We start from the raw sequence: 19,805 nt of genomic DNA, 5'->3' as shown, positions 1-19,805 counted from the left end.
GTTTCCAAGAGTGGCAAATATGTAAAAGAGCAATTTAATTGATGATTGGAATAGTTCTTACAATGTGTTTTTTTTTTCATTTTGTTGTTTCGTAGGCAAGGCATGAGAGTGTATTTGTATTGAGAATGGTGTCTAGGTAGTATTATGATCTCATCTAGATGAAAACTCGTTTTCGTTTCTCTTTTCATTATTTCTTTGACACTAAGAACAAACCAGTGCTATCACACTATGTTTAATAAAATTGAATTTCATTGGGATTGGTCTTATACCACATATCACAGAGTTGGATCGGGTTAGAGCAAATATTCAAAAGTCGATGGGCCGGATTTTCTCCGATTGGGCCGGATTGTGTCAAAAATGAGAGCCCAAATGACGAGTTGGTGGTGATTGTGGTGGGTTAGAAACAGTGTTATCCTAAATGCTAAACGGTAAACAGTCGGTCACCTTCCGTTTAGTCCATTATTCAGGCAAAACAGGTGTTTAAATGGGTAAAACAGCTAAAATTGAATTTCATTGGGATTGGTCTTATACCACATATCACAGAGTTGGATCGGGTTAGAGCAAATATTCAAAAGTCGATGGGCCGGATTTTCTCCGATTGGGCCGGATTGTGTCAAAAATGAGAGCCCAAATGACGAGTTGGTGGTGATTGTGGTGGGTTAGAAACAGTGTTATCCTAAATGCTAAACGGTAAACAGTCGGTCACCTTCCGTTTAGTCCATTATTCAGGCAAAACAGGTGTTTAAATGGGTAAAACAGCTGTTTAAACAGTTAAAATAACGGATTAAACGGAAACGGTACCACTGTTTAGTGTTTAAACGGTGTGTAAACGGGCTAAACAACCATTTAAACAAACAGTGGTTAGAAATTGGAGGCCCGAGCCTGCTCGGTGCATTCGCGTCGGGTCGGGTCAAGTTGAGCAGGCCAGGTGGCCCATGATTAGATCCGCTGTCCATACTCATTGGATTTGTTCATGGCTATTTTTCCTACCTCCAATTAATCGTTACTAACCGAACACTGCACATGATACTTTGTCGTCCGTGCGTCACCGTCCCATACGACAGCTCAGTGAACGGGCAGCAGGCCCGGACCCTGCGCCAAGACGACGAGATCTACGTGACACCACGCATGACGCACGGGTTGCAAGTCCCCAGTTCCCTGGCTGGCTGCTCGACCTGTCCGGTCCGGGATCGGAGACGGAAAGCGACGCGTGTGGTGGCCTCATGGACCACAAAGGGGGTCGCCATCCTGCTGCAGGCAGCCACCTCTCGCCTTCAGAAAAAGCGCCTAGGAACTTGGATATTTAAGGCACCTTCGAAGCTAGCGAGGGCTCCGCACGGGCAATTTCAGCAAGCGCGTCCAAAGATTTCAGTTGCGAACTCGCGAGTTGCGACACGCCGCCGATCACATCGCCTGGGTCTGGGTGCAATTTGGTTCGGAACAACATCACCAGTAACATTAAGATTGAACCTAGGATCCAATTCTAACATACGTCTTCACTTGTGCAGTGCCTAGGATCCGATTGAACCACAATTTAAGTTCACGCCGGCAACATTCAGATAGAGTCTTGTCCATCCAGCAGCAATCTATGTTCATCATGAAATCCTTTCGTTGTTCTTTTCACATGGAGCATCGGCTCGTTTTCGATCGGGTGGTATGAATGTATGCAACGATCAGATCTCGCTCATGGCGTTACAAGTTTGAGTTGCCAGAAGCTGAAGGATGAATTGGTAGCAGTCGCGGCGGGGCTACCGATGAGGCAGGCCAAACCAAACGGAACCGATTCCAGCATGGATTTCAGAAAATTCAGATCTCGCAACATGGCACCCACCGTGGGTATGATGAAAAAACCGGGGGACAATCACCTGGGCGCGCACGGTGCCCGAGGGCAGAAGATATCATTCTCAAATAGGAAAGCTGGTGGAAAAGGCCAAAGCGCCGCTCCTGCCTGATCTGGAAAATTTTGCCACTGCCCGAACGATCCACACCCCTACCCGATCTGGAAGTGATTCGATCACCACCCTCTCTTGCAGTCTTGCTCGCTCTCGGTTTACTCGTGTGCTCCTCTGGCGCTCCAGGCCAACCCCTGCCACTTGGGCCTCCTGAATCCGCACTTGGGCCTCCTGAATCCGGACCTCTGCACTCCAACCAAAAAGACTTAATTATTACGCCAAGACTGTCCCATTCCAGTCTTGTGATAGCGCTGTTGTCCCAGGTTGTCGCTCTATGAACCGGTCCTTATGGAGAGTAGCTAACCCAGCAGTAAGCACCGTGCTGGCCCCCCTAAACCATATTTCTAACAAAACCAATTTTAACGAGACGTGAGCCCCTCAAACGGGCCACTCTCAGAATTAAGTTGCATATACCATTAATCAAATTAATTAAAAAGGACCAAGTGTGTTATAGCGCGGCACCTAGCACAACTAACCAAAATGCAACCCAAAGGATATATATAAAGTATATAAAGTGGTTAGGAAAGTCCTTATAGACATACAGTATTAAAATGCAGTATGAAATTGTATTTAAAAGTGATAGGTGGTGTTCATATTATACTTGCCTTCCTCAAAAGTTCTCCTGCTGCTCAAACTGCTCTGAAGATGGCTCTTGGCACTGGTACTGATGCTTCTCCAGTTGCTCAACGTCTACTCACGTTCGCAACGCCAAACTTGTGGGTAAAGATGTGCAATCTCTGCAGAGTGTAAAACTGGTATACTAGCCGTGCTCACGGTCATGAGCGGGCCAGATCCTCCTTTTGATTAGTGGGGTTATCTTCCTTTGACGAGGCAGGTTTCCCCGGGTGGCTTGGTTCGGTTTGGTTCTCAGTAGTAACATGTTTAATTTTGATTAATTACTATGTAACTGGGTTTATGGTAATTCATCAACTTGTAGTAAATAGTTTTAATAAAATTTTGCCAAGACTTAAAAGATAATGCAGTTGAGTCAGCCAACTTAAAGCCTCATAGTTTGTGTTATACTTGTTGAGTACAAGTTGTGTTCCACCATGTATTATTCCCTCTCTATCTTGGCTACGCAAAGGAGAAGAAAATGTATTTGCGAGATATATGCACTTGTTCAAACAAAAAACTAGAGTAACAATACTAGACCAATAGGTCAAGTATATATATATATATATATTTCAAAACAAGGGTGCAAATCATGGTCCATCTATTAATTCATACGTACGTAGTACTTGAACTTGGAGGATGCAACTCTCCGGCCATCCCACCAAGATGAATCTTGTGGTCAAACATGTTCGTGTGCGAGAATTATGACAAAAATTGATTTGATATCTATTAACGTAAATTCAAATTTGCACTCCGTATTTTCTAAAGAAAAAAAATGAGAACCTTGATTCTAAGAATATGCATTTAGCGGTTGCCTCCAAAAAGCAAGAGAAGCGATCAAAGGGGCGGACACAACTCTGGACTCCCCCTCATTTTCTCCTGCCTTTGTCCCCTACCGCGAGCTAAAATATCTCTCCGCCCCTGCATTTTCCCCAAAAATTCACGGTCTCGCCCAATTTATCGGATCCGTCGCCCTCCTCACGTGACCCCTCCCGTCTCCTAGAAAAGGCGCCCCGGGCCTTGCAGAGCTGCTCCCATTCCATTCCACTCCATCCCATCCCCCCCTCTGCCACTCGGTGCTTGCCCGAGGCCCGGAGAAGCCTTATCGCATCCTCCTCGCACGCCAACTGCTCGACGCAACCCCCCACCGCCCACCCGCCGGGTGCCCGCCATGCCGGGGAGCAATAGCGCCGCGGCCGAGAAAGTGAAGCCGGCGGCCAGCCCCGCGGCGGATAAGCCCGCCGAGATCGCCGGCAACATCTCCTACCACGCTCAGTACAGCCCACACTTCTCGCCGCTCGCGTTCGGGCCCGAGGAGGCCTTCTACGCCACCGCCGAGAGCGTCCGCGACCACCTCATCGAGGTGAGCGCGCGCGAGCCCGACCCTTAGAATTCCTTTCCCGCGGCGTGCGCGTGCCGCGCCGTGGCGGGGGTGTGATCCGTATGCTTTTTCCCTCGCGCGCGCGCGTGTGCAGAGATGGAACGACACGTACGTGCATTTCCACAAGACGGATCCGAAGCAGACGTACTACCTGTCCATGGAGTACCTACAGGGCCGCGCGCTCACCAACGCCGTCGGCAACCTCGGCATCACCGGGGCCTACGCGGAGGCGGTGAAGAAGTTTGGCTACGAGCTCGAGGCCCTCGTGGGGCAGGTGATCTCTCTTGGAGTGTCTCCACTCCGCTCTAAATTGGAGTGTGCCTTTTGTGGTTAAGGCCAATTTCGAAGTACCTGGTAGAGATTATTTAAATGGGATGGTGTCTTGTTTGACTGCGACGTTGCTTAATGGGATCAACGGCTTTTATCACTTGTTTAAGAAACAGCTGAGGTGTTCCATGGAATAAGCTTAGATTTGATTCACTATCTTACCAAACCAGGAAAAGGGAATAAATTCGCACGTTTTGTAGAAGAACTTCTGTAGATTCCAGATCTGAAATAAACTTAACTCGTATGCCAACTTTATCAGAACCCAAGTTATCAGTGTGACTGTTGGACAGAAAATTCGATACCCATAGCTTAAGTGAAGCAGATCTTCTCTCGATCAATAAGTGAAGCAGATCTGGAAATGAGTTTCAAGCTGAATGAGTTGTTTATCTAAAAAGCAAAGCTCCAGGATCAATGTGTTTTTACATGTTTTCTCTTTATCTGCTTGATTGGCAGAATTTGGCTTATATATGAACCTAAATGTTGCCACGGAACTTATGTGTGCTGAGTATTACTTTCAAATCTGATTGAAATGTCAGCTATTTCCTCACTGATATTGATGATGAAAATTATAATTGGACTGGTTTTTCTCAGGAAAAAGATGCAGCTCTAGGAAATGGTGGCTTGGGTAGGCTTGCATCTTGCTTTTTGGATTCAATGGCAACATTGAATTTGCCTGCTTGGGGCTATGGCCTGCGATACCGATATGGACTATTCAAACAAGTCATTACCAAGGAGGGACAAGAAGAAATGGCTGAAGATTGGCTTGATGTATGCACCACATCTGCACATACTATTTTGCTGACATATTTTTCTATAGATCTCTATAATCAATCTCCTTTTTCTTTTCCAGAAATTCAGCCCCTGGGAGATTCCCAGGCATGATGTTGTGTTCCCAGTCAGATTTTTCGGCCATGTTGAGATCTTACCTGATGGCTCGTAAGTACAACCCGTGCACCTATACATTTCCTTTTTTATGATATTTATTTTTGCTGAGTTTTATTTCAGCTTGAAGTTTTTAAGGCTTCTTATCTTTACAACAACAACAACAACATAGCCTTTTTTCCCAAACAAGTTGGGGTAGGCTAGAGATGAAACCCGAAAGAAATAAGTTCAAGGTTCAGGCACATTGATAGCTAGTCTCCAAGCGCTCCTATCCAAAGCTATCTCTTTAGAGATATTCCAATCCTTAAGGTCTCTCTTAACCGACTCATCCCACGTCAGTTTAGGTCTACCTCTACCCCTCTTTACATTATCAACCCGCTCAAGAACCCCATTATGCACCGGCGCCTCAGGAGGCCTTCGTTGGGCATGTCCAAACCATCTCAGCCGATGCTGGGTAAGTTTCTCCTCAATTGGTGCCACCCCGACCCTATCCCGAATAACTTCGTTCCGGACTCTATCCCTCCTTGTGTGCCCGCAAAACCACCGCAACATCCGCATCTCTGCTACACTCAGTTGCTGGACATGTCGCCTTTTTGTAGGCCAACATTCAACACTGTATAACATCGCCGGACGAATTGCTGTCCTATAGAATTTGCCTTTTAGCTTTTGTGGCACCCTCTTGTCGCAAAGGATGCCAAAAGCTTGCCGCCATTTCAACCAGCCAGCTGAAATTCTATGCCTAACATCTTCATCAATGTCGCCATCCTTTTGTAGCACCGATCCTAAATACCGAAAAGTATCCTTCTGGACCACCACTTACCCATCTAGACTAACGTCTCCCCCCTCATGCCTAGTCGCGCTGAAATCGCACATCATGTACTCGGTCTTGGTTCTACTAAGTCTGAACCCTTTCGACTCTAACGTGCGTCTTCACAGCTCTAGCTTCCTATTAACCCCTGCCCTACTATCGTCAACTAGCACCACATCATCAGCAAAGAGCATACACCAAGGGATCTCACCTTGTATATCTCTTGTGACCTCATCCATCACTAAAGCAAATAAATAAAGGCTCAATGCTGACCCCAGGTGTAGACCTATGTTAATAGGAAAGTCAGTGGTGTTGCCATCACTTAAGGCTTCTTATCTTTGTAGACTAAAAAAGAGAATCACATTCCATATTAACTTGGTTTGCCGTTCTAAACTCCTATTTCTAACCTCAATGGTAGAAGTCCAAATACATGAAAAAAATGTCCATTAAGACCTCTTATTGCACTACAGCATCCAGCACGCAGTCCTTTTGTGATTGGACTAAAAAGCCTGCAAAGATGAGAATGCTTTCTTAGGTGGATGCCTTGTTTTATGTAACCCAAAAGCTTTGCTAAATTTGCATGTCTGAACCATAGAACGAAGTTTGGCTTGGCAAATTGGTTTATGCATTAATGATACAACAACAACATAGTTTTTTTTCCCAAGCAAGTTGGGGTAGGTTAGAGATGAAACCCGAAAGAAATAAGTTCAAGGTTCAGGCACATTGATAGCTAGTCTCCAAGCGCTCCTATCCAAAGCTATCTCTTTAGAGATATTCCAATTCTTAAGGTCTCTCTTAACCGATTCATCCCACGTCAGTTTAGGTCTACCTCTACCCTTCTTTACATTATCGATCCGCTCAAGAACCCCATTACGCACCGGCGCCTCAGGAGGCCTTCGTTGGACATGTCCAAACCATCTCAGCCGATGCTGGGTAAGTTTCTCCTCAATTGGTGCCACTCCGACCCTATCCCGAATAACTTCGTTCCGGACTCTATCCCTCCTTGTGTGCCCGCAAAACCACCGCAACATCCGCATCTCTGCTACACTCAGTTGCTGGACATGTCGCCTTTTTGTAGGCCAACATTCAGCACCGTATAGCATCGCCGGACGAATTGCTGTCCTATAGAATTTGCCTTTTAGCTTTTGTGGCACCCTCTTGTCACAAAAGATGCCAGAAGCTTGTCGCCATTTCAACCAGCCAGCTGAAATTCTATGCCTAACATCTTCATCAATGTCGCCATTCTTTTGTAGCACCGATCCTAAATACCGAAAAGTATCCTTCTGGACCACCACTTGTTCATCTAGACTAACGTCTCCCCCCTCATGCCTAATCGCGCTGAAATCGCACATCATGTACTCGGTCTTGGTCCTACTAAGTTTGAACCCTTTCGACTCTAACGTGCGTCTCCACAGCTCTAACTTCCTATTAACCCCTGCCCTACTCTCGTCAACTAGCACCACATCATCAGCAAAGAGTATACACCAAGGGATCTCACCTTGTATATCCCTTGTGACCTCATCCATCACTAAAGCAAATAAATAAGGGCTCAATGCTGACCCCTGGTGTAGGCCTATGTTAATAGGAAAGTCAGTGGTGTTATCATCACATGTCCGGACAAACGTCGTCGCATCCTTGTACATGTGCTTAATGAGGGTAATGTATTTAGTTGGGACTTTGTGCTTCTCTAAGGCCCACCACATGACATTTCTCGGTACTTTGTCATATGCCTTCTCAAGGTCAATGAAGACCATGTGCAAGTCCTTCTTCTGCTCCCTATATCTCTCCATCAATTGTCGTATTAAGAAAATCGCCTCCATGGTTGACCTTCCAGGCATGAACCCAAATTGGTTTTGGGTCACACTTGTCACTCTTCTTAGGCGATGCTCGATAACCCTCTCCCAAAGCTTCATCGTATGGCTCATCAGCTTAATCCCACGGTAGTTAGTACAATTTTGAACATCGCCCTTGTTTTTGAAGATAGGTACTAATATACTTCTCCTCCATTCTTCCGGCATCTTGTTTGACCGAAAAATGAGATTAAAAAGCTTAGTTAACCATATTATTGCTCTATCACCTAGGCATCTCCACACCTCAATGGGGATACCATCAGGACCCATCGCTTTACCTCCCTTCATCCTCTTCAAAGCCTCCCCGATCTCTACCTCCTGAATTCTCCTCACAAAACGTCTGTTGGTATCGTCAAAAGAGTCATCTAACTCAAGGGTAGGGCCCTCACTCTCCCCATTAAACAACTTGTCGAAGTACTCTCTCCATCTATCCATGATGTCCTCATCCTTCACTAGCAGTCGATCTGTCCCATCCTTAATGCATTTGATTTGGTTGATGTCCCTTGTCTTCCGCTCGCGGATCCTAGCCATCCTATAAATGTCCTTCTCCCCTTCTTTCGTGCCTAGCCGCTGATACATACATAAAAGTTAATGCATTAATGATAAATACATAAAAGTTACCTAGATCTTCTAGGACCCTTCTCCCAGTATTCTATTTATTTATTTCATATTATGATTGCTTTCTTTGTTGTCCGCCAGTCGGAAATGGGTTGGAGGAGAAGTCCTAAAGGCGTTAGCATATGACGTGCCGATTCCTGGATACAAGACAAAAAATGCAATCAGCCTTCGTCTTTGGGAAGCAAAAGCTACTGCTGAGGATTTCAACTTATTCCAATTCAATGATGGTCAATATGAGTCATCTGCCCAACTTCATGCTAGGGCCGAACAGGTGATATTTCCTTTTAAACTGATTATTATCATTTTTTCATAATTTCCAAAGACTAAATAAAGAGTGGTGCTTTTAATTAATGGAATATTGATAGTTATTATTGATGGTGTTGCATGCTGAAACTGTAATATCACATTGCAGATATGTGCCGTTCTCTATCCTGGTGATGCTACAGAAGAAGGGAAGCTTCTAAGGCTAAAGCAGCAGTTTTTCCTTTGTAGCGCATCACTTCAGGTAGTTAAGCAAATCATTTCACGTGCAAGGTTCCAATTGAAGGAACCAGACATATATGCCCACGTTGTGCTTTTCTATATGTTTGAGAATGATGTATGATACAACTGCAAACATTTTTTTGTAGCTTTCTTGTATTGTTTGAATTGTCAATATTATTTTTTTAATTACCAGTATCAACCATGTGACTAGTTTATAGTTATATGCACAACCACCATGATGTTTTTCAAAGTGTAGTAGGATAATTAGATTTTACTCTGTTTTATTTTAATTAAAATGTACCTTTTTATTATGGTTCTAGTTTTCTAGAGATTTGTCAATATCTAAAAAAATACCTTTGTGATGAATATTGATGAGCATAACTAACCGTGCATTATTTCCAGGATATGATTGCCAGGTTTAAAGAAAGGAAAGCTGACAGGGTTTCAGGGAAGTGGAGTGAGTTCCCTTCCAAAGTTGCTGTTCAACTGAATGACACCCACCCTACTCTTGCGATCCCTGAGCTAATGAGGTTACTCATGGATGAGGAGGGACTTGGTTGGGATGAAGCTTGGGATATCACATACAGGTGAGGTTAAATTTATTTATATAATCGATCTTTTTAAATCTTTATTGACCAACATTTTAAACATTTAGAGGTGTTCTTACTTGAACTGACTACAAAATTATCTTCCATGGTCCAGGACTGTTTCTTACACCAATCATACAGTTCTTCCTGAAGCTCTTGAAAAATGGTCACAAATTGTAATGAGGAAATTGCTTCCACGACACATGGAAATTATTGAGGAAATTGACAAGCGGGTAATTTGCATGCCACATTTACTCTTTTTAGGCACAGCAATTATGGTACAAGCTCACAAGTTGGGCCACTGGATTTGCAGTTCAGAGAAATGGTAATCTCCAAACATAAGGAAATGGAGGGAAAGATCGATTCAATGAAGGTTTTAGATGGCTCAAATCCCCAGAAGCCAGTAGTGCGCATGGCAAATTTGTGCGTGGTGTCTTCTCATAGTGTAAGTTTTTTTTTTAAATTCCATGCCCATGTAGCAGTATCAAGTACTGCCCTCCTCTTAATGTTACCTGATGGCATATAATTATCAGCATAACCACAATGCCCTTCAACTAATTCTGGGATTCTACAATCCTACGTTATATTGCATACTCTAATATTTGTTTGTCTTCTATATCAATGAGAATGTTCTGAAGCATATTCAAACTTTTCTGACAGGTGAATGGAGTGGCTGAGTTACACAGCAACATTTTGAAGCAAGAACTGTTTGCTGATTATGTCTCCATATGGCCTAACAAATTCCAAAACAAAACTAATGGAATCACGCCTCGTAGATGGCTCAAGTTTTGTAACCCTGAGTTGAGTGAAATAATCACAAAATGGCTAAAGACAGATCAGTGGACGAGCGACCTTGATCTACTTACTGGACTTCGCAAAGTATGTATTAATGCTTGTATCCCTGCATCTACTTGTTATTGCTCATCATATCAAATTATAACTGAAAACCTTCAACAGTTTGCAGATGATGAAAAACTTCATGCTGAGTGGGCAGCAGCTAAGTTGGCTTGCAAGAAGCGCCTGGCCAAACATGTCTTGGATGCGACAGGTGTTACGATTGATCCAAATAGCCTTTTTGATATACAGATTAAACGCATCCATGAGTATAAGAGACAGCTGCTAAACATATTGGGAGCTGTTTACAGATACAAAAAGTTAAAGGTAGGCTTCTTTGAGTTGCTTGCATCCTTTTTTGAGTGGTGCTCATACCCTTTTTAGTTTTATCATGTTCAGCTACATCTTTAGATGCATTTTTTTTTTCACATATCCTGTTTTGAAATAGACCTATGATTCTTGTAGGAAATGAGCGCAGAAGAGAAGCAGAAGGTTACACCACGCACTGTCATGATAGGGGGGAAAGCATTTGCAACATACACTAATGCCAAAAGAATAGTGAAATTGGTAAATGATGTTGGTGCTGTAGTGAACAATGATCCTGAAGTTAACAAATGTCTGAAGGTATGAACTTCTCGGATCTCGGTATAGTATCACATTCATATTTTGATAAGTTTGTTCTTAGAACCCTTCTGAAACTTCAATATATCCATCATAAAGTGTCACCACATGATGGTCCATATGTGTGGTTCTCCTTTTTGTCCCAGGTTGTCTTCATTCCGAATTACAATGTATCAGTGGCTGAAGTGCTTATTCCTGGTAGTGAACTGTCACAACATATTAGTACTGCTGGCATGGAAGCAAGTGGAACAAGTAACATGAAATTCTCTCTGAACGGTTGCGTTATCATTGGCACCCTTGATGGAGCTAATGTTGAAATAAGAGAGGAGGTAGGAGAAGATAATTTCTTCCTTTTCGGTGCCAAAGCTGATCAAGTTGCTGGGCTGAGGAAGGACAGAGAAAATGGCTTGGTAAGATTTGTCAACTTGAATTCACCGTTATTTTTATTCGGTTTATTTTCTTTCATGTGGATGGACTGTTATTGACTTATTTCTTTCAATACCAACAGTTCAAGCCAGACCCACGTTTTGAGGAAGCCAAGCAGCTTATAAGGAGCGGCGCTTTTGGCAGCTACAACTACGAACCCCTCTTGGATTCCCTTGAAGGGAATTCTGGATTCGGGCGTGGTGATTATTTCCTTGTTGGGTATGACTTCCCAGGCTATATAGATGCACAAGACCGGGTGGATGCAGCCTACAAGTAAGAAAACTATATAAAAAAAATACTTTCTGCATTGAGTCCACCTACAAACTCTTGAACAAACATGGTCCTGCAGTTTAAGTTTTACACAAACTGATTTATTTGGTTTTGTGACAGGGATAAGAAGAAATGGATCAAGATGTCCATCTTGAACACTGCTGGGAGCGGCAAGTTCAGCAGCGACCGTACCATCGCCCAGTATGCCAAGGAGATCTGGGACATCAAGCCTAGCCCTGTTGCGTGAAAGAAGAGGTCGATGCAGCCAACACCAAATGCAGTCCGTCGGATGATGCTATAATAATAAGGATGAATAATGGCCCACGGTGCATGACACCCGCTTCCGTTTGTAGCTGGGAGGCAAGGAACGGCGCACGAAGCCTGTTCTACCGCGCGCTGTGCTTATTTCGAAGTGCGTGCTATACCCAATTGTTTTTTTTTTCTTTGTCTGGGACAAGATCCTTTTGCTCAATGTTGGAATACTCCGTCATGAAATTAAATAATTCAAAGTTTATTACTATTTGTGAACATATTGTGCTTGAAAATGGGTGTTCGTGCCTGGCATTAGCCAAGCAGAGTCCAACTCCACATGATAACATATTCTGGTTTTTTTCTTCTTTTTGAGTGGAATAAAATTCCCGTAACCAATAGGCCTTTCTACTTGGGTCTAAATACAGTTCCTGTATACTAGTATGTAAAACCAACGCCTTTTCTACTTGGCTTGTCGGTCGGTGTGTGTTTTTAAGCTGCTGACATGGGGATTTTCGGAAACAGCTGCAGCTCCTATAATATATTGTATACAAGCTCTTTCGTTTTTTTAAAAAAAAAATAGTAAAAAATAGTTTATGTCCATTGTTCAAAGGAGGCTAATCTTACAACTCATACATTAGCTAGTGAAGCTGGTATTTATCATGGGTTGAAGAATGAATCACCACCAAGCTTTATTGTACTTTGTTGGTGATGTACATGTTATTTGAATCAATAAACCTCGCCACGTCGGCTTTCTTAATAAAAAGCTGCTGATTCAGAGTCCTCAACTTGTACTGACGCCGAAGGTCTAAATTCTGACCTGACGTACCGAAGGAAAATAGACAAAAATACAGAACTACAGTCTACAGAAGGAAGGCACAACCGACTCCAATTTTTAAGTAACCTCCATTTATTAAAAAAAAAGTAACCTCAGGAGGCGGTTGCGATCAGCTCCAATTTCACAGGATCTGAAGTCCCAGCTCCGGTATATACATACTCCGCGAGGGAACGCGTCTTCGATTCAGAATATCAGATCGAGATCAGAAGCCAAGAAGTTAGGGACGCATCATGGCGAACAGGACCAGCAGCCGATCCGATGCCTGCCGCTGCGACATTGGCCTCCGCCAGGCCTCGGTCACGTCGGAGTGCGCCCACAACTTCCACCTCGGCTGCGTGTCCGGGACCGCAGCCTGCCCGCTCTGCGCCGTGAAGTGGAGCGACACGCTGGTCGCGGTCCCTGCCGGGTCGCCGGCATCCCCGATCTCCTTCGCCTCGCCGCCGTTTGGACAGACGCCGTCGTGTCAAGGGGGAGGCCATTCTCCATGCTGGCTGGAGCGCCGCCGCTGCCCTACGGGGGGAGCCCGTTTGGGCCACCGGCGACGCAGAACCCCTTCTGGCTCGGCCACGCGCCGCGAGCACCGCGGCCGTCATCATGCGCCGTGTGCCAGGGCGCCATCGGCCGCGGCCAGGCCACCGTCACGTCCGAGTGCAACCACACGTTCCACCTCCGTTGCATCTCGGGCAGCGTCTGCCCGGTCTGCAGCGCACGGTGGCGTGACGAGGTGACCGTGACGCCGTCGCAGCCACGGCCGTTGTGGTTTCCTCTCCCTACCGACTTCGATTCCCCACCTCGATCGCCCATCAGCGCATTCAGCGGCGATGAGCCGGTGGAGCCGTTGTTAGATAACTAGGTATTTTCGGACACAATTTAATTTCAAAAGTAAATAAATATATGAGCAATATTTTCATGACCATTGTGAGTGAAATATAGTATGTGCATGTGTTCATGTTAATCTCACTAATAAACATGAATGAAGTTATAAATCAGATATGGTTTAGGATGTGCCCGAGACGGGCAAGTGCCGAAGGCACCGGGTGTGTCGTTCTCATGATTGGACATTGTGTTGGTTAGGATTATTCGATGTAGCCGATCTAAGTCGTTGCAGTGCAGATGACTATCGGGAAGTAGTCGAGATGATCTTGATGTTCACTTGGGGAACACAGGTACAATCACCAGGATGCAGAGGACGTAGTCGTTCAGCCATCAAGAAGTAGAGGACGTAGTCGTTCAGGAAGCAAGCATCTGCATGGTTGCGTCAGATATGAACTGTGCATGGACCACTCTTTTATTTTCAAATCTGAATTTGCTCCTTATTAGTACTTGAGTTTTAGTTATGTTTCTTTTTTTTTCTCTTTCTTTTTTGGCTTCAGAACAATGTAGTTGGCAAACGGCCACATGCCCCCCTTCTGATTTGCATTGTCAGAAATTTGTTTCAGTACAAACTATATCAACTAAAAAAACGGGCTCAAGTGAAACTAATCCGAGGTTACATTACAAAACACAGCATGCAGCAAATCTGTGCTAAATTATCAACAGAGCAGTCCAGAGCTCTTGGTGCAACGCTAAACAAACCTTCCATCTTCCAGAGAACTGCTTTTTTCCTAGCAAGTAGCAACACTGCTGCTCCCTCTCCAGGAGCAAGCGGCTTTTACCTTTTTGTGAACTTCCCATGTTTAGCTCTTGCTCTACCAGTAGCTCTATCCATCACAGGGATGTCTTCAGCACCGATAAACATGGGGCACCTTAGAATTTCTTCTGGATTCCTTGTATTTTCTACGCTCGTCTACCTTCGTAATTCTTCTGGACTGTTTTGTTTTTGTCTTCTTCACTGTCAACAGATCTTGAGATTCAAACTTTTCAGTGAGGGTAAGAAATAAAGTGAACGAAAGCTTCCCGGGAAGGGCTAGGATAGGGAAAGTGTAAAGTAGGACGAATGTGCAGTTGTGAACGAAAGAAAACATGCGTTAGGCCAGTCAACGAGGGGTCTAACCGTGCTAGGCAAGAAACTTCCTGGAAGCTGCACTACGAACTTCCTAGATGCTGCACTATGAACAACAATGTTGACGTGAGGTGTGATGAGTTGACGCAAGGTCAAGACCAACCACCTACCGTAGGATACCCATCGAACGTTGTAACTATCGTGGATGGTCTCAACGGCCGCCGAGCTCCGGTCGTTTCATATATAGAAATTGATTGTCCACGTTCCTGACTATGCGCTTCCCCAGAAAGCTTGAGCCGCCATGGCCTGGGCCAAGAAGGTACCAAAGACCCTTCTCCTCAGCCTCGCCCACCTGCTATGTGTTGCTACCCTTTCCCATGCCACCTCGCTTAGCTTCAGCTACAACTTCTCCAATCCCGGCGCCCTCACCAGCCCCGACCTCAAGTACATGTCCAACGCCACAGCTGCCGGCGATCGGATTGACCTGACGAAGAACACGAACTGGAGCACCGGGCGTGTGGCATACGGGCGGCCAGTGCAGCTCTGGGACAACGCCGGCAAGGTCGCCAGCTTCACCTCCAACTTCACCTTCGTCATCAAGCGCAACAGCAGCGATCAGGCAACTCATCCGATCCAAAGAATTATTTATTGAGCCTCTGTTATGATTAATTATGAGCCCATTCTTTTCTAAAAATTAATTATGAGCCCACAATTTGTCACGCGCACCTGACGTGCTGTGCTTGCTGCACGCAGGGCGACGGCATGGCGTTCTTCGTCGGGACGTACCCAGACCTCCCGCAGGATTCCGACGGCGGCTTCTTCGGGCTCGTCAGCAACCCCTTCAACCCCGCCAACACCTACATCCCGGCGACCGTCGCCGTGGAGTTCGACGCGTTCAGGAACTTCTGGGACCCCAAGAGCACCATGAGCCACGTCGGGGTGGACGTCAACAACATCTCGTCGGTGGCGTACGCGGCGCTGCCGGACGGGTGCTTCAACGGGATCATGTCGGCGTGGGTCAGGTACGATGCCAACCCGAGCACGCTCTCCGTGACCCTCCGGTTCGACGACCAGCCGGGGCTGGGCATCTACAACGTCACTGCCCCCGTCGACATCAGGGCGGCGGGGCTGCCGCAGCAAGCGGCGGTGGGGTTCTCGGCGGCCACCGGGGATTATGTCGAGAGCCATCAGATCCTTTCTTGGTCGTTCGAGTCCACTCTCACCAACGTTGCCGGCAAGTGGCTTCCCCTTTTGTTAGTTGTATTTCTTGTTTCTCTTTTAACTTGACTTGTGGGGGGAAAGACCACCCTCACGACATTGTATTAAGAAGAAGACATTCTCACACAGGTCAAGAAAACCCCCGAACCCCTACCTCCACCCATACATAGTGGCCTGTCACCTTGTGAGTTAGGCCGAACCCAGACTATGCTTTGGACATGGGGACAGATGAGAAGATTTTTTTACCCCTGCACTACCAACCGGAAAATCCGTCCCCGAAGGGGATCGAACCCCGGCCGGCAGGCAGGGGGCGCTATTGAGCGCTGCTAGCCAGTTCAGCGTCGCGGTCGTTCCACAAACCTTGTTTCTCTTTAGTGATGATTTGTGTTGGTCATAATTTGCATCTTAAGCGCGGCATGAATTTAATAAAATTCATAAATAAAACTTGGAACTTTGTTCATCATTGTTGAGTTGTGCCCGGTCACTACACCTGTTCTTGCAAAATCACTATGAAAATCCTGTATGAATTCTCATCATCATTGAATGATGCGCATTGTTTTTACAAGCCTCAGCAATAGTTTTCGTGGCTACTATGTAATTGTGTCGCTCCTAGTATTTTATTTACACCATATGTTACTAATTGAACTTATCTTCGAATTGCAGCAGGAACAAATATAGGCCTAATTGCTGGATTGGCATCCGCTGGGGTCGTCATACTGCTCATCATAGCAGCGTGTCTCTGCTACCGTGAGTACCAGAAAAGAAAGGGCACCAAACAAAGGCAAGACTCACCACGAGACATGGACAATGAGTTCAAGAAGGGGACAGGGCCTCGGAGGTTCACCTACAGACAACTATCGCGGGCGACACGGCGATTCTCCGACGACGCCAAGCTCGGGGAGGGCGGCTTCGGTTCAGTCTACCGTGGGTTCCTGCAAGATCTGGAGCTCCATGTGGCCATCAAGAGGGTCTCCGAGACGTCGAAGCAGCGGAGGAAGGAGTACTTCTCCGAGGTGACCATCATCAGCCGTCTCAGGCATCGCAACCTTGTGCAGCTCGTCGGGTGGTGCCACGAGGGCGACGACCTCCTGCTCGTCTACGAGCTCATGACCAACGGCAGCCTGCACACCCATCTCTACAGCACAACAAACGTCCTAACGTGGCCAATCAGGTACCAACATGGTCGATCAAATGATGAATTACTAGTCTGTTTGATTTGAATTGCCAGCTTATAAATTTCCAAAAAGAAAATGGAGACACTCTGTTCACTTTCAATTTGGGGCGTCAGGTACAACATCATTCTCGGCATTGGCTCGGCTCTCCTGTACCTTCACCAGGAGTGCGAGAAGTGCGTGGTGCACCGGGACATCAAGCCCAGCAACGTGATGCTGGACTCGTCGTTCAACGCGAAGCTGGGCGACTTCGGCCTCGCACGCTCGGTCAGCCACACCCGCGGCGCGCACACCACGATGGTCGCCGGCACCAGGGGCTACATAGACCCCGAGTGTGCCGTGACCTACCGGGCCACCACCAGGTCCGACGTCTACAGCTTCGGTGTCGTCCTCCTCGAGATCGCCTGCGGTCGGAAGCCCGTCGTCCTCGAGGAGGATGAGAGCAAGGTGCTGCTCGTGCCGTGGGTCTGGGAGCTGTACGGGAGAGGCGAGCTCCTCGACGCGGCGGACTCGCGGCTGCTCGACGGCGGCGAGGCCGGCGCGCTGGAGGTGGAGCGCACGCTGGTAGTGGGGCTCTGGTGCGTGCACCCGGACTCCGCGTCCCGGCCGTCCATCCGGCAGGCCATGAACGTGCTCCAGTTCGAGGTGCCACTGCCGGAGCTCCCGCCTGAGATGCCCGTGGCGACGTACGGACCGCTTGTGCCTGTTGGTGGGGGTTACCAGTCGAGCAACACCACGTCCACGTCAGCGTTTTTAAGTTCCGACTAATTGCAATTAGTCACAATTAATCATAACAAAAGAGATTCGGGATGCAATCTTTGATATGGATCATAACAAAGCGCCAGGACCAGACGGTTTCCCTGCTGAATTCTATCAGCAGTTTTGGGATGTCATCAAAGGGGACCTCATGCAAATGTTTCATGATCTGCATAATGGTGATCTTTCCTTTTTCAGTCTAAATTTTGGTGTCATAACGTTATTACCAAAAACACAAGAAGCCAGTAAAATCCAGCAATACATGCCGATATGCCTCCTGAATGTGAGTTTTAAAATCTTCACGAAAGTGGCGACAATCCGTGTCAATTCGGTTGCAGATAACATAATTAGCCCTTCACAGACGACATTTATGCGTGGCCGAAATATTTTAGAAGGTGTTGCGATCTTGCATGAAACGGTTCACGAATTACATCGCAAGAACCAGAGTGGGGTAATTTTCAAAATAGATTTTGAAGAAGCCTATGATAAAGTGAGGTGGAACTTCCTGATTCAGACGCTTCGGCTGAAAGGCTTTTCAAACAAGTGGATTGATTGGACTAAGTCTTTCATCTCAGGTGGAAGTGTTGCAATAAATGTCAACGATGAGGTGGGTCCATATTTTCAAACAAAGAAAGGACTTAGGCAAGGAGATCCACTCTCACCCATCCTTTTTAATTTAGTAGCCGACATGCTCACACTTTTCATTAAGAGAGCAAAAGCAGAGGATTTGCTGAGTGGTGTGGTGCCCCATTTGGTAGATGACGGGCTATCAATACTACAATATGCTGATGATACAATTCTCTTCATGGACCATAACCTGGAGTAGGCTCATAATATGAGGACTATTCTTTGTGCTTTTGAGCGGCTATCGGGCCTCAAAATTAATTTTCATAAGAGTGAAATCTTCTGCTTTGGAGAAGCGAAGAATTGCGAAAGTCAGTATATGGAACTGTTTGGTTGCAATCCAGGATCTTTCCCAATCCGATACTTAGGCATTCCGATTCATTATAGAAAATTGTCTAATAGCGATTGGCTGAAGATCCAAGAACAGTTTGAAAAACGTCTCAGTAGTTGGAAAGGTAAACATCTTTCAACTGGAGGTCGTTTAACACTCATTAATTCTGTTCTTAGCAGCTTGCCTATGTACATGATGTCCTTCTTTGAAATACCAAAAGGGGTTCGTAAGAAGTTGGACTATTTTCGATCTAGATTTTTTTGACAAAGTGACGAGCATAAAAAAAATATCGGCTAGCAAAGTGGGACATCTTGTGTCAACCCAAGGATCAAGGGGGACTAGGGATTCATAATTTGGAATCAAAAAATATAGTTTTGCTCAGTAAGTAGCTGTACCGTCTGTTAACAACAGATGGTACATGACAGCAGATCTTACGCAATAAATACCTAGGGTCTAAACCGTTGGTACAGGCCCAATGAAAGAGCGGAGATTCACATTTTTGGGCAAGCCTGATGAAGGTAACACGAGATTTTTTAAGATTCGGAACATTCGTGATAAAGGATGGGTCTCAAGTAAGATTCTGGGAAGACACTTGGTTAGAAAATAGTCCTTTACGCGATCAATACCCACAACTTTATAATATAGTCAGAAAGAAACATGATACGGTGGCTGATGTACTAAGTACACAGATCCCGAACCTCTCCTGGCGTAGAGATCTAATTGGCAATAAGTTGGTGATGTGGAATAATCTTGTCTCACGTCTATCAACTATAGTTCTCAGCCAAGAAAGGGATGAATTTAAATGGAACCTAGACCAGACAGGTGTTTTTTCGGTAAAGTCACATTATTTGGGTTTAATCAATCAGAACACTCCTAACCTAAATAAGAGAATATGGAAATTAAAAGCCCCACTCAAGATAAAGATATTCCTCTGGTATCTTAGACGAGGCGTCATTCTTACAAAGGATAATTTTGCAAAACGGAATTGGCAGGGGAACCAACAGTGCTGTTTCTGTCATGAGAA

At 45.8% G+C, this 19,805-nt stretch overlaps 2 protein-coding genes and 1 pseudogene across 3 annotated transcripts; all 3 read left to right on the top strand.

Moving 5' to 3' along the window:
• Positions 1 to 3,436: 3,436 nt before the first annotated feature.
• Positions 3,437 to 12,181, top strand: LOC120672141 (alpha-glucan phosphorylase, H isozyme-like). 2 transcript variants are annotated; one of them, XM_039952440.1, is made up of 15 exons: positions 3,437 to 3,927; positions 4,040 to 4,219; positions 4,864 to 5,040; positions 5,123 to 5,208; positions 8,512 to 8,701; positions 8,843 to 8,935; positions 9,316 to 9,500; positions 9,616 to 9,733; positions 9,814 to 9,945; positions 10,161 to 10,379; positions 10,458 to 10,661; positions 10,800 to 10,958; positions 11,102 to 11,365; positions 11,464 to 11,654; positions 11,772 to 12,181. In XM_039952440.1, exons 1-15 carry the CDS (start codon positions 3,736 to 3,738, stop codon positions 11,896 to 11,898), a joined length of 2,517 nt encoding a protein of 838 aa, XP_039808374.1. In that variant the 5' UTR covers positions 3,437 to 3,735; the 3' UTR covers positions 11,899 to 12,181. The 2 variants fall into 2 exon arrangements, with proteins under 2 accessions (XP_039808374.1, XP_039808373.1); XM_039952439.1 differs by having other exon boundaries at positions 3,601 to 3,927; positions 10,161 to 10,661.
• Positions 12,182 to 14,969: 2,788 nt separating this feature from the next.
• LOC120671977 (lectin-like) lies at positions 14,970 to 15,332 on the top strand. Its single transcript, XM_039952258.1, has one exon. It carries the CDS (start codon positions 14,982 to 14,984, stop codon positions 15,330 to 15,332), a length of 351 nt encoding a protein of 116 aa, XP_039808192.1. The 5' UTR covers positions 14,970 to 14,981.
• LOC120671978 lies at positions 15,319 to 18,034 on the top strand (annotated as a pseudogene).
• Positions 18,035 to 19,805: the final 1,771 nt, after the last annotated feature.

Source organism: Panicum virgatum, chromosome 5N (assembly GCF_016808335.1).
Source record: "Panicum virgatum strain AP13 chromosome 5N, P.virgatum_v5, whole genome shotgun sequence".
Classification (NCBI taxonomy): domain Eukaryota; kingdom Viridiplantae; phylum Streptophyta; class Magnoliopsida; order Poales; family Poaceae; genus Panicum; species Panicum virgatum.
The sequence above is the reverse complement of the archived record's forward strand: the minus strand, read 5'-3'. Positions and strand labels throughout refer to the sequence as shown.